The 13,456-nt window shown below is 37.4% G+C and overlaps 1 protein-coding gene across 4 annotated transcripts; it reads right to left on the minus strand.

Moving 5' to 3' along the window:
* On the minus strand, positions 1 to 12,530 carry postnb (periostin, osteoblast specific factor b). Of its 4 annotated transcripts, none has more exons than XM_079224662.1 (21): positions 12,393 to 12,530; positions 11,812 to 11,910; positions 8,577 to 8,641; positions 8,201 to 8,358; positions 7,957 to 8,121; positions 7,716 to 7,862; positions 7,217 to 7,358; positions 6,148 to 6,360; positions 5,883 to 6,017; positions 5,468 to 5,616; positions 5,186 to 5,322; positions 4,871 to 5,001; positions 4,630 to 4,760; positions 4,255 to 4,357; positions 4,057 to 4,124; positions 3,651 to 3,696; positions 2,914 to 3,144; positions 2,781 to 2,828; positions 2,275 to 2,331; positions 2,147 to 2,182; positions 1 to 1,467 (listed from the first exon to the last, which is right to left on the minus strand). In XM_079224662.1, exons 1-21 carry the CDS (start codon positions 12,509 to 12,511, stop codon positions 1,439 to 1,441), a joined length of 2,409 nt encoding a protein of 802 aa, XP_079080788.1. In that variant the 5' UTR covers positions 12,512 to 12,530; the 3' UTR covers positions 1 to 1,438. The 4 variants fall into 4 exon arrangements, with proteins under 4 accessions (XP_079080788.1, XP_079080787.1, XP_079080786.1 ...); XM_079224661.1 differs by having other exon boundaries at positions 5 to 1,470; XM_079224660.1 differs by having other exon boundaries at positions 5 to 1,467; positions 2,147 to 2,185.
* Between the last annotated feature and the right edge of the window lie 926 nt (positions 12,531 to 13,456).

The raw sequence follows: 13,456 nt of genomic DNA on the forward strand, positions 1-13,456 counted from the left end.
CAAGGAAATCAGTGTCCCAAGAATGTTCAGAATATAAGGTTCTAAGAACGTTCCATGAAAAATTGTACTGAAATATTTTCGTAAAAGTTAAATTGTGTTTAATGTTTAGAAGAAAATACAAATTAAAAAACATGCTGCGCGAGCGTTTCAGAGAACATTTGGAAAATAATGCAGTGAGAATGTTTTGCAAACAATGTTCCAAGAACGTTAGGAAAACAACGTTATGAGAAACTTCAGAAAAAAACCTTCTGGAAAAAATATTCAGTGAACATTAGACTTATAATGTTCCAAAACCGTTGGGAAAACAACTATGGAAAACTGAGTTGTGAGAACATTCCGATAGCAATGTTCCAAAAAAATATCACCGCTAGAGTGGAGAGGAGCTTGACAATTATTTTGTAATTTTTCCAAACAACTTGCTCTTAATCCCACGATTTCCCTCTTCATACATAATTTTAGATAAAAACGTTGGCAATCTATATATAAGTATGTTTATAATGCATTAGAGACAAGGGCATCATACATTTGTAATTTGTTTGTATACAGTTTTAGGTACATACTTTCCATACTTTAAACCCAGTTTATTTAACATTTTACATAATGTCTTTTAAGTTTACAAATGTGGGCTGCCAGCTCCGTTTTTAACATACATTGAAAAGATGGCATTGAGAAGGATGAATTAGTAATCTTAGTCTAAGAGACGAGTTTGTACTTGGAAATACAAAGTGCAGACGTAATATTTAGATTTGACATTTGATATCAAGATTCTCTTTTCTGAACCACAGTCGACTTCCAAGTACATTAGAAATGACTCCAAACAACAATTTATTCAGATGGCCTTGTTAAATTGGCATCTAAGAGAAGGCACTTTATTTGAAGATGTTTAAAAAATAGGAAGGAAACAATCCGCTGTTTGACACGTCGATCCAAATAACACAAGCATAGACAAAATATACATGAAACCTTAAACCATTTACAGCCACAGATACGTACAAAACTGCTGAAAACACACCATTTATTTTTTCTATTTTTATCATGCTGAGATTTATAAATCTTCCCATACCGCTAGTACAATCTCCTTGTTTAAACCTTCACCTAGCCAAAGTTTGAAGTGTAGAACTGAAATGTTTTCATAGCTACTCTCATGGCTTGGATTAAAAGAAATATGTCTACCCTGAGTTGCTCAGTACTTTAAAGTCATGCCAACATATTTATTTTAATGCTGTTTACATATGCTGAACTCTTTTCAGGCATTGCACACTCATAATAGATACAATCAAAGCACCATTACATTGTTGATGAGAATATTTTTATTTATTTTTAAACATTTGAAATCACTGACATGTTAAGGGTATTCCGTAATAAAAAGACCGGTTTCAACCTCTGGGTTTGGTTCTCTCTCTGTCTTTACATGGTTGATATTGTCATCCGTCCATGCTCAGTCCCTTCCCCTCCTCCTGATGCCAGCTGCTAAAAAACAAATACATTTCAGTTCAGTAACTCAAGTGGAATAGATTATTATGAGAATGTATAATATGTTTGCATGGCATGGACGTTTTGAATCTAGGTTCTGATACCCATGAGGGAACATTAAGCTTAGCATAGCAGGAGGTGATGATTATAACTGTAATCATACGGAGGCATATTGACTTCAAGCCGACAGGTGGATGCTGAGATGGAGGTGGGGCTCATACAATTCAATACAGTTACAATGCAAAACAGTATGAACAGCAGCTGCAGCGGCATTAGCACTAAGTGTCAGCAGTGTTCATCTGGACGTTGTGGCCGCAAGCATGGCAGCAAAAGATGGAGCAGCACACAGTCGGCTTAAAGGAATAGCAATACATTTTGGGAAATGTGCTTAATTCCTTTCTTGCCAAAAGTTAGATGAAAAGATTCATACCATTCTTGACAATAGTATCAATCTTCTCATCTAACTACAAGCAAAAACCAACATTACTCAAAATGTTTAATTATTCCTTAGACCCACCATGATGGAAGGGGTGCGTTGGATAAATGATGCAGGGAGACGAACATGCCATGACAATATAGCAGCGAACTCATGATGAGTGTCTGAACGAGCTATCAGGCTACGCTGCATTTATAACAAATGCAGTTTTTTTGTAGACTAGCTGATTTTCTTTACCTAAAACTCTCCGGGAAGCGGTTCTTCTTGAACTACCTGCTATAAAAGGCAAACAAACATAAAATTCACACATTATATATAAATTATTCTTTCCAAGTCACTGAGATAAACTCACTGATAAGACTCACCTTGGATCATTTTGGTAAGTCTTTCACTTTCTCCCTCAATGTTTGAAAGATCAGTTCCTGCAGAAAAAAGAAACCATGCTGAGTGAAACTGGATTATTTTGTACAGAAATGCATTTTTTTGTGCTGTAAGACATTTAGCCTTAAAGAAAATCAAATTGTATTCTGGTTATTTTAGCCTTAATATAGAACTTTGAAAGTTCCAATTTAATGATATGTTTGTCATTAGCATCCATTGCAGTTTGTATTATATTCATTTAGAATTAAGACGTGGGTTTACTTGAACTAGTGTGAATATAACTTATATTATTCCATATTTTAAGAGATAGACAGACATATTTCCCAACAAATCCAATCATATTTTCCACTGCAGGGAAGAGAGCAATTCAACTCTGAACACCATTGATCATGATAGTGACACAGACTATAACAATAAGCCCCAATGCTTAATATAACAATTGACTCATCCTCAAAATTGCTGTGTTCAAATCATAATTAGTTTAACAAACCTTCCAGGGAGATGCTGGTGGTGCCCGTGCCGACGGAGTACTGAGGGCCTGCAGATGACAGCAATTCACAAGTTTGTGAGATGAGGAATGATATAAAACTACTGACGTATGGATTCAAGTAAAACATCTTTACCTTCAATGACCCTTGTAACTTTGGTGATGGAGGGTTCACCTTCAATAACCCTGGTGACCTTGGTGATGGAAGGTTCACCTTCAATGACCCTGGTGACCTTGGTGATGGAGGATTCACCTTCAATGACCCTGGTTACCTTGGTGATGGAGGGTTCTCCTTCAATGACCCTGGTGACTTTAGTGATAATGGGTTCCCCTTGAATAACCCGGGTCACTTTGGTTACATCAGGAACTATAAAAGAAATACAGACATGTTTCACGACATTGAAATTGCAAGCAGCACAGCATTGCGCTTCAAAACAGAAACTCCTTAATTTGCATGCAGGTATCGACCTTTCATTGGATCAAAAAGTTTGCTTTGACAAAAATGTGATTTGTAATAATTGCTGACTGCCAGTAGCAGATAAGAGATACTCTTCCCTGCTCTCTGATTAATAATTACGCTGTTAAACGCTGCAATTGAGTTTTGAGCATGCGTTAACAAAAAGTGATTGATCAGCATGTTTCAATTCAGCAGGAAGCTGACTAGTTTTTCCCCAATTCTATGAATGCAACTGTTTTATTAACCACATACAAGACAGATGTCAATCGTCATTACTGTACCTTCCTGGACTATATGGATGATCCTCTCTAATGACAATGATATGAAGCCATTATTGAGAGTGAAGAATGCCTCTTAAAAATTATTTTTTTACAGCAAAAACACACACAAATAAACATAATAATACTGCTACTTACTCATAAATGTAAGGGGGATTTCCTGATATCTGAACCCTGAAATGTACTGTAAAAAATAATAGTAAAAATGTGTTACAGACGATTACACATTGAAAACATGTACAATATGACCATAGTCATTGTTTTGTGCATACTCCATACCAAATGCAATTGTTAATTAATCTGTAAAAGATAAATAAACCAACGTTTGAGTTTGAGCCCTTGTTCCAAACAACTAGCATGATGCTGTGTACAGCTGGTTTTCAAGCAGGATCTTGTTCTGTACTTTACGTCGAGTCACATGAATTATAATTTTGGCAGCCTATAATGGAATAAGAAACAACAACACCTGCACAGACACAACTGCACCCTATCCTTTAGAAGTCTCACAGCTTTAATAACTAGAAGTAAATGTTTGATATGACACCTTGATTTGCATGTAGGTGATGAACCTCTTCAATAGCATGAGTAAGTCCTGGCTTCCAACAGGGATATCTAAAAGAAAGAGCAGGGCATTAACTTAGGTTGGGCCTTTTACAGCAGTTATAAAAGAAGTTCAGAGAGTACATCTCTTGACAGATTTACAAAAGGAATATTAACAAAATTGACAGCGTAAATATTTTACCTCCAGGATACAAGACGTGGTTGATGAAGTGAATAACTCCATTTGTGGCCATGATATCAGAGTCAGGTACTTGGACAGAATTTACTAGCATAGAGTTGTTTGCCTGTGGGAGACAAAAACACAAAATGAGGGGATTGAATGAACCTGCATTTTAAAATGAGGAATGAATTCTTCAGAAAATAATGATATTAGTTTGCTAAGGTTACTGAGTTTTAAAATTCAGGATGAGATTTTATCAGATAATAATGATCTAGACTATCATAATCTTAATTAATAATTTTAATACCTTTTTAGACCATTATACTTAAAGATAACTTTAATAATATGTTTTTTGGCGCAAGATAAATGTTACGTTTTGCTGTTCTAAATACTTACATACATCACTCTGAGGTTGCTGCCCTGAAGAGACTTGAGAAGGTTTGTCACCCCAGTCTCCAAACCACCTCCAATGAAGATACCATTATTGATGTGATACAAAAGGATGGTTCTAAGAGCATTTATGTCACCTGAAATAAAGGATGGCAAACATGTTAACTTCATTTTGTTGTTGTTGTAATTTTCAACTAGTAACATAAGGGCTTAAAACATATTTATAAAGGTAGTATTTAAGACCTACTCTTCAGCAAAGACATATCACTTTCACTCAAACCAGCAAAAGCTTTATCGCTTGGGACAAACAGAGTAAAGTCTCCCTCCTGTTTCAGCAGGTTTGTCAAGCCAGCATGTTCCATCAGAGACAAAAAGATCCTGCAGCACAGAGAAGGAAACTGTAACTTAGCTGTAACTGAATCCACTGACATATTGCAACAACAGCACTTTCTGATTCCCATATGTGCCATGCTGATTTAATGGAAAGATACAGAAATATGTGGTTGTGCTGCATTTTAATGCCACAGTCCATTTCCACTACACAACATTGCTCTTTACTTACTTGAACCCTCCATTTTCTGTCAGAATCTCAAACATAGATTGTTTCGCTGGTTTCAGCAGAGTCCTCATGAGATGAAGGGCCCCATTGCTTCCTTCTTTACTGCCTCTTACCAGACAGGAATTCTCAATGCACACAGCCTGCAGAAATAATCCACAAGTTAAAGACAAGGGATTCATTATGTCTCAAAGATTGATGGTCAAATAACAAGGGTAATGTATATAGTGTATGTTTAGTGGCACACAGCCAACATTTTTGGCCACAACTTCAGAAAAGAGAACGCACTGTGCGATAGATGAATACTCTCAGATATTTTCCAGCAATGGTCTCCAGCCGCTGGCCATTGAACAACTCTCCCAGGACAATCTTTCTTTTCAAGATGTGGTTCTCCAGGATAATCTTGAGCAACGTCTGATCCATGGACATCACTTCATCTGTAGATTTCCCATTAAAAACAAAACACACCAGCGACATTGCACATTTACATCTAATGTTTTGGTTTTTGTATCAGAAATGTAATTTATATTTATATTATTTTGAGCATAATGTCCAGAGCGCAGTAGCAACAATACAAAGTATCCTCCTTTATTATATAGTCTAGACTGTGACTGAGTGTGGAGCAGCCCAGGTTCATATTTAGCCAAGTGCTCACTGAAAAACAGAGGGGTGTTCATGATGTAATGAACAGTATTTTGCTCACCATTGAAGGCAACATTGAGGGGAGCTAGCAAAGTGTACTCAACGCCTGGTCTCATGGCAGCAGAAAGGCCCAGCTCGGACACCATGTCACCAAACGTTGACTGGGAACTTCCTACCAGTTCCATCACCTGTTTAGCTGAAAGGACAAAGATAATTCCACCAGCATTAAAATATGGATTCCAGAAAAACATGAAACACCTGGTGTAATATATATTCATATAGTAAACCAGGTATGTTTAAATAAGAGGAAAGGATGGGAGTCTAACCTGAGTCTGGCATGAGCACTTGGTCAATAAGATGGATGACACCATTGGTGGTGACAATGTCCTTCTTGCGCACCATCTTGATGCCGTTGACTGTTAGACTTTCGCCATCACAGCCGATCTCAATATTGTTGCCCTCCAGGGTCTCATAAGAGGTGCCTGCCATGATGGCCTCAGAGCACTGGACTGAGTCCAGAAGGTGAAAATTCAGAAGAGCTGAAAAAACAAGACAACGTTTTGAATTCATATATAGTTTAGTTGTAGGTAGATGTGTAGATGCATGTTTCACTGCAGCTGAGGATAACATGCCTTGGGAACCTGAGGACCCTTTGGATCCCTTGGGTCCTTGAGTCAGAAGACTTGTTATTTTGTAACGGTTCTGTTTAACTTTGTCTGAAATGGTCTGATCTCACATCTTAAGGCAAGCTGTGGACCAATAAAAAGGCTTTGGGTTGTTGCCAGTTTGACCAGCTTGCTCAATAAAGCAGATGTTTCCTTCTTCTCAGTGTTGACACAAAAAAAAAGTTGAGATTCTGCATTATTTCATTGTTTTTTTTCCTGGATTTTTCAAGAGTTTACGGTCACTGTATATTTGAAAGCTTTAACTTGCTATGATTGACGATTATGGTGGTACAATTCCTGCAAAATGTCTGAGAAAATACTAATAGCTCCAATAGATCCTGACTTACTCACAACATGTATACCGGTAACTCTTAAAGTATCAAACCAAAAGTTTAATGATGTGATGCATTGTTTGACTATCCATTAACAATTTCATGCGTGACTTGAAACTTACTTTTTGACCAAACTCGCTTGCCAAATGTGTGTAAATTCCAGATCAATTGTGGCGTCATCTGTTTTAAGTTGGATGAAGTTGAACGTGTGAAAAAAAAATCCCTTAATGGTTGACTTAGTCGAAGAAAAAGGCTGCCAGGGAATTACAGAATGTATTTTTCTGTACCTCATCGATACATACACAATATTTTACATTTTGCAACAGTAATATAAATCCTCAGTCTCCAATGCAATGTTTTAGAATGCCTTGACCTTTATGAATAAAAGTCTAGTTTACCATTGAGGACCTCCTTGTCGCCCTGAAGTCTCTCTAGCACTTCACTGCCCAGACTCTCAAAGGCTTCGTTGGTGGGGGCAAAGAGAGTGTAATGTCCTGGTTGACCCAGCTTCTCCAAGAATCCGGAGTTTTGAGCCACATCCTACATAATGATTTTACCAGCAGGATTATGTTCAATGTACTTACATATACAATAGACTACAGTATAAACATTTTGCAGGAGAAAGACAAAACAATCTAATCATCTGAAAAATATATTTTAAAGTAACTAAATCGCAAATGCAGACTCTGCATGCGTTTTTAATTCCCTATAAATCCCTGCATAAGTTTCAGTCCAGTTTTTCGTTTTTTTTTAGTAATGTACCTGCAATATTTTTCTAAATTGCTCTGCATGCTTGCATTCTATTTGAATGACTTGTAATGTGTTTGCACTTACTTTAGAATCCTTATACTTGAGGTGTTTACATTATTTTGTCTATCCCTCTATGTATTTACTCACGCTCAGAGTTGTCAGGTCATCGTCGACCTCAATGACATCCTGGATTGTGTTTCCAACGGCGCTGATAACACGGTCAATGACATGCACAACTCCATTGGTGGCCACCTGGTTGCCATAGATAATCCTAGCGCAGTTCACAGTCACCACCTGCACACAACATACACAATGTTATACCACAGAAAAGTGTTTATAGCACAACTACAACAGGACCGCTATGGTAATCTTGAATGACTATACTCACCCCATTGGAGTAATGGTTAATTTGGAGACCAAGGTCATTGTACATGGAGTTGACTGTCATTCCATTCTTTAGATCTTTAGTCAAGAAGCGTTTGTTGGCCATGTGATAGTGCAGAGCGTTGTACAGTTCAATGTTGACATTGCTGACCAGTGCACCCCTCATTTCCTGATAGGTGAGGAAAATGAGATGTTAAAACCTCACAGACAGAGAGACCTACTAGTTTTTCATTTTGTTCTTGACTCACATCATCCAAAAGATCCCAGGCCTCGTTGCTGGGGGCAAAGAAGGTGAAGGATCCAGATCCCTCAATCTCAGGCTTCAGCTTTGAAACCTCAGCGTATTTTTGGGTTGAGGTGGCCTTCACCAGACCCAAGGTGCCATACACATTGTCAATTGGGGCCACTAAGAATAATATTTACAATAAGCATTTTTAGATAAGTCAGCCTGCCATTCTAATAATAGACTTAAAAAGAAAGACTCTACATGTGTATGCTTCAACATCCTCTTCTAGTTTATTTGGTATAATTTCAAAACTAGCATACAACTGTTCTACAGTTGGAGTGTATGGCCTAATTTAACTGTTATACATAGACTACAATGTAACATTTAACCCACTGTACCTGCAGGGCAACCACGCATGCCCTCCAACTTCATGTATCCTGGGCAGCACTCATAAAGCACAGTCCTGCAAGCAAAATACACAAATTACAAATGTGGGCATCATCCTAAATAAGTACCACATGCCCTAACAGCATCTTTCAATTTAGCTGTGTAATAATGTTTTTTTTCGGTCTTCCATGTTTTGAGTTGAATCATCTTTCCACTTTGGTGTATTCAGTGCTTCCAGATGTTACTCATTATCTCCTTTATAACCCAAGAGACCATGTGATAATACAGCTTCGGCCAAAACCTAATGGAGAGGGGGCCTTAAGGATTATGCTACCATTACAGTAGTAGATTTATAGTAAGACTTCCTTTTTGAAGCTAAGCAATTAGTTTGAACGATTGCATTTATTTGGTTAACCTCAGAAGCATTTTGGCCTTGAAAAACTACAGTCTAATTACAGTTGAGTTTTAGGATGTTTTGGGTGACAAGGATCATTTAAAGGGTTTGGTGGTCTTTATGGAATTGAGCTAATCTGAAAAAAAAGCATTATTCAATTGTCACCAGAGGTTTGAGAGCATTTTTCCTTTACTTTTATAATTTAGTGAGATAACTATTGTGATTTATTTTATATACAGTTGACACAAATTATACATGTTTATTTGCTGTTGGAAAAACATGTGAGAAGCAGTGTCTGACCTCTACTGTAAATAGTGATGGACAATGTAGCCCGAGGAGGGTAGTAAAATTCAAAGTGCAGCTGCTACGTATAAACATGACTATACCCCTTGGGTCATCAGGTTTGAACACGTTGGAACTATATCATTGTTTCCAGCTCTTGGAAAACCAGACATTTCCCCTCAAACAACTAACACCAATAAAAGAACCACAAGACATAAAGAACAGAGTTGGCTGGGGAGTTCATTACTGTAGACTGCACAGTAGAATTGTCAGAAAACTCAAAGCTGCTTCTTTTCCCCATTAATCAGCTCAACATGAATTAAATAATCATGACAAATAGTAAAAACATTATTAATTTTGTTGTCTTTTGCAAACTGATCACTTGTGCATAGCACAATGTAACAAGTAGCATTGTATATGGTTGTGTATGAGAGTGAACAGCGCTGGTTCTACTTGACACAAAAGGAGGAGGAAGATGAGGACTGCATCAACATTGAGCAGTTCCTCTCAAACTGCTGAGAGGTGCACACCTGGAAAGCTCCATATGTAGTTCAAAACAGACAATAGTGACTTTGTCGGCATGGTAAGGGACAAACAAAGACATAATTGGGTTGAATGGTCAGATGACTAAAAGATGCTACACGTGCAGTAATTGTTAATAGTTGCTAATGGACAAAACATCTCTAATAGTGAGATTCCAACACAGCAAAAACAAAAGAAGAAAAAGGAAAACATTTTTCATCTTGCTCAGACAGGGTACAGACTGAGGCTTCTGGGCATGGCTCACTGCAAATCTTTAACAGCTGTATTTGAATCAAAGTTGAATGGAGTTGGGGGATGAGATCACACAGGCGCTACTGGGGCAGAGTCAGCAAAACCCTCGCTCTACTGCTTTCCCACACAGATGGGTTGTATCTGGCCATGGCGTAGGAAACGTTTGACTTGTCAGCATATCTATAAAATAACTATACCAAGAACCATGATCATTTTGTCAAACATATTATTAGCTGTATGTGGCTTTATTCCAATTCAACCCATCACTAATGGGCAGTTTGGATGTTCGGTTGTACAACGTTTTTTCTTAGAGAACGACTCTGGAAACCGAAATTATCTAATTTGTTGATTTAAACCTGGAACAAGTAAAAGTACTTTGGCTGGCTAATTACAGTTGCACAGTATCAATTGCCAGACACCACTGTAAATAGTGCAATCTAAGCCATATTAGATCATTGGTCGGTGAGTCAGTGAGATTTGTTTCCATGTTCAAGCTTTTTTTGCTGCTTCTCTGGTGCAGTAGGAGAGAACTCTTGTTGTATTATATATTATACAAAAGTTAACCTTGCTGCACAAGTTATACCAATTCCATTTCGAATACACTTGATTGATTATGTTCTGATTGGTCAAAATCAGGGTGGGACATAGGTGTATGTACTCAAAATGAACAGCTGATTAGCAAAACTGATTTCTTTTCAATCAACATGCTGACTGAAACAATTATACATATAATTGAACTGCAATGCAGATATTTTTAGAGTTGTTTGGGATGATCTGTGTCCCAATAACTATTTTCGATTTATCTTGATTCTTTACAATACCCACTAATGAAAAGTACACTTCATCAACTAATTAGAACATGTCTGTCTCCAGTGCAGCTCTGTTTTGAATAAATAAGACAAAGAAATGGGTGTAGCTTAAACTTGAAATAACTAGTTATATGTTGTAATTTCAGGACACCTTGCGTCATCATACTATAATCGGTGTAAATCAGTAATCCAGTCTATTGTGTGAATTGAACTTTGGCCCAGTTGTCTTTTAAATTGATTCCACAGTCTCATTTCAGGCTACCATAGAAATAGATCAAATGATTGGTCTGTTTCCAATATTATAATTTGTCAAGATCAATGAGCAGTGTGTATTCATCATGAACAACTAAGCCTATTTTGAGTGTCAAGCATGACTTATGCATAATGAAAACGTCAAGGGTAAGCTGAATGTGTGTGGCTGTGCGTGAGAGAGAGAGAGAGGAAGAGAGAGAGACTGTAGAATAGGCATGGCTTCAATCCATGTTTAAACACAAAAGTGCTGAAGGGGCTGGAATAATAAGAGAAAAAAGAGGTTGTCTAGATTGACTGAGCTGAACGCTTTTCCATTCATGAATACAGTCAACATTTTGCAGCCACATCACAGCCTGGAATCAGTGGTTCACCACTCAACGACGACCAGCCTTCCTAAATTATGAAAACCTTAACGCACAGTTATAGGATTGAACAGGACAGTCTCCAATACAAAGGATGTAGGGCTGTGTCCATAAATGTGTTTTTCATTTTAAGCGGCAGTTTATTCAAAGTAAGATAACAGATGTCTGTCTCTATGGAAACATTAAAGTTTCCATGAAACCTTTCAAGAAGAAGCAGTAGAAGAAGCAGACACTGACGATATATGCTACATTTAAAAAAATGTTACAAAACTGATAGTCAGGATAAACTTTTTAGTCATTGAATTTGCTTGGAATGCTCATATCTGTAAAAGAGAAATAACTTGTCCTAATGGAAACATAAAACAGCACTTACGCTTTCTTTCCACAGATGGCCCCTCGGTACCAATTACGACAAGTGCTGAAGTACTTCTTCTTGGTCCCCATGACTTGCTGAAGGGCGCAGACATTGGGTCTGATGAGAATAGAGGGTAGAAAAAAGGAATGCAACATTGATCAGCAGGTAAAACACTGGAGTAAAAATGAGTATGTAACAAACAGCCCTGCTGGGTAAGACATCAGACTGTCAAGTGGGAAGATTTGTATATTTGGCAACTGCTGCTTCTGAAACTAGACAGTACAATATTAATAATCACAACATTCACGCCTGCTGGATATGAAATTGGTTTATCAGATTTGGGTTATAATTTGACAACTATAACCCTGCTGGTTTGCACATTTTCCAAATAAGGTGTAAGGTTATTTAAAAACATATGTCATAAATGAACAATTGATATTTTTAAAACAATTGTGACTACATTACAATATAGCAGATTTAGCGGAGATGAATATGCCGACATGATTAGAACTACACTTGATATGCTCAAGGCTCAAAACTTTTGCATGCAAAATGAACTAACATGACATTACAAGGGTGTAATACATTGATCAGCTTACCCTTCCTTTCTTGCCCTGATGCGACTGTGGGCGACAATTTTGTCATAAGCTGAAGATTCAGCCTCGTCAAATGTGGACAGCACAAAGAGTGCAAAGGCAGCTACAAAAAGGAGCTTCATCTTTGATTTCTAAGCTAGCCCCTCCAGACCCAGAGTGATGGAAGCAGACTCAGAGTGGGAGTTTATATACGACAAGTCTCAACCTCCACTAATGGAGGATGGCAGCATTTCATGCATGCATGGGCCACCCAGTACTTCTCAAAAAACACATTCTATATACAAATATGCTGTTTTTTAATCTTTTCTTTTTGGGTGTGATGAATTCTGATGATTAGAATTTAAATATGTTATGGAGGACCATTCAAAAAATATATCAACGGGACCACCATCACATTCACAAAACGTTTTGTAATTTTTGCCTCTTTTATGTATATTTAAAGATGCACACATTTTTATGCATTTCTCACAGAAAGCTGTGTCATGTCAAAACATTCTAAACGTGTTTATTTAACCTGTTTTAATAATTTTCTAGAAGTCACAGGTTTTAAATGTTGGTTTGAAAACGATTTTTTAAGTAAATATAATTCTCACTGCACTGCGACAAAATAGCTCTGCACATTTTTAGAGCCACGATGGGATGCAGAATCCAGCTGCATCATTTCTGTGTCCAGTGGACAACAAACAAAGAAACATTGCAGAATCTCTGCTCTGAACAAATGCCAGAGCGCTGATTGTATAAATCTTTCAGAATGTAGTTTGCTCCACCAAGTGGTGGGAAAGAGTGCAGGCAGTGAGTATTTAATGAGCATCGCTATTTTAAATGGTTAATATTTTTTATATTGGAGAGGCAATTAATACTGAGGTTAATTACTATTTGAGATATGAATGACTTCCAATCAATCAATGAATCAGACCACCCAACCATAACACCTAAACATAGTCATAAAGTCTCAGTTTTTTTCAGAATGTGTACTTGTACCACTGCTTTTATATTCCCATAAGAGCCACACCAGCCTTTCAAAGCCACAAAGCTGGATCCATATCTCAAACCGATTGGCAAGTTTT

Source organism: Taurulus bubalis (genome assembly GCF_910589615.1).
Source record: "Taurulus bubalis genome assembly, chromosome: 10".
NCBI lineage: Eukaryota > Metazoa > Chordata > Actinopteri > Perciformes > Cottidae > Taurulus > Taurulus bubalis.

Excerpts from the sequence above, each read along its gene's own strand:
- postnb (XM_079224659.1), bottom strand. The coding sequence starts at position 12,511 with ATGAAGCTCCTTTTTGTAGCTGCCTTTGCACTCTTTGTGCTGTCCACA. Across the intron at positions 8,359-8,576 it reads CATGCGTGGTTGCCCTGCAG|TGGCCCCAATTGACAATGTG; the intron begins GTACAGTGGGTT and ends TATTATTCTTAG. Across the intron at positions 2,332-2,780 it reads CACCAGCATCTCCCTGGAAG|GAACTGATCTTTCAAACATT; the intron begins GTTTGTTAAACT and ends TTTTTTCTGCAG.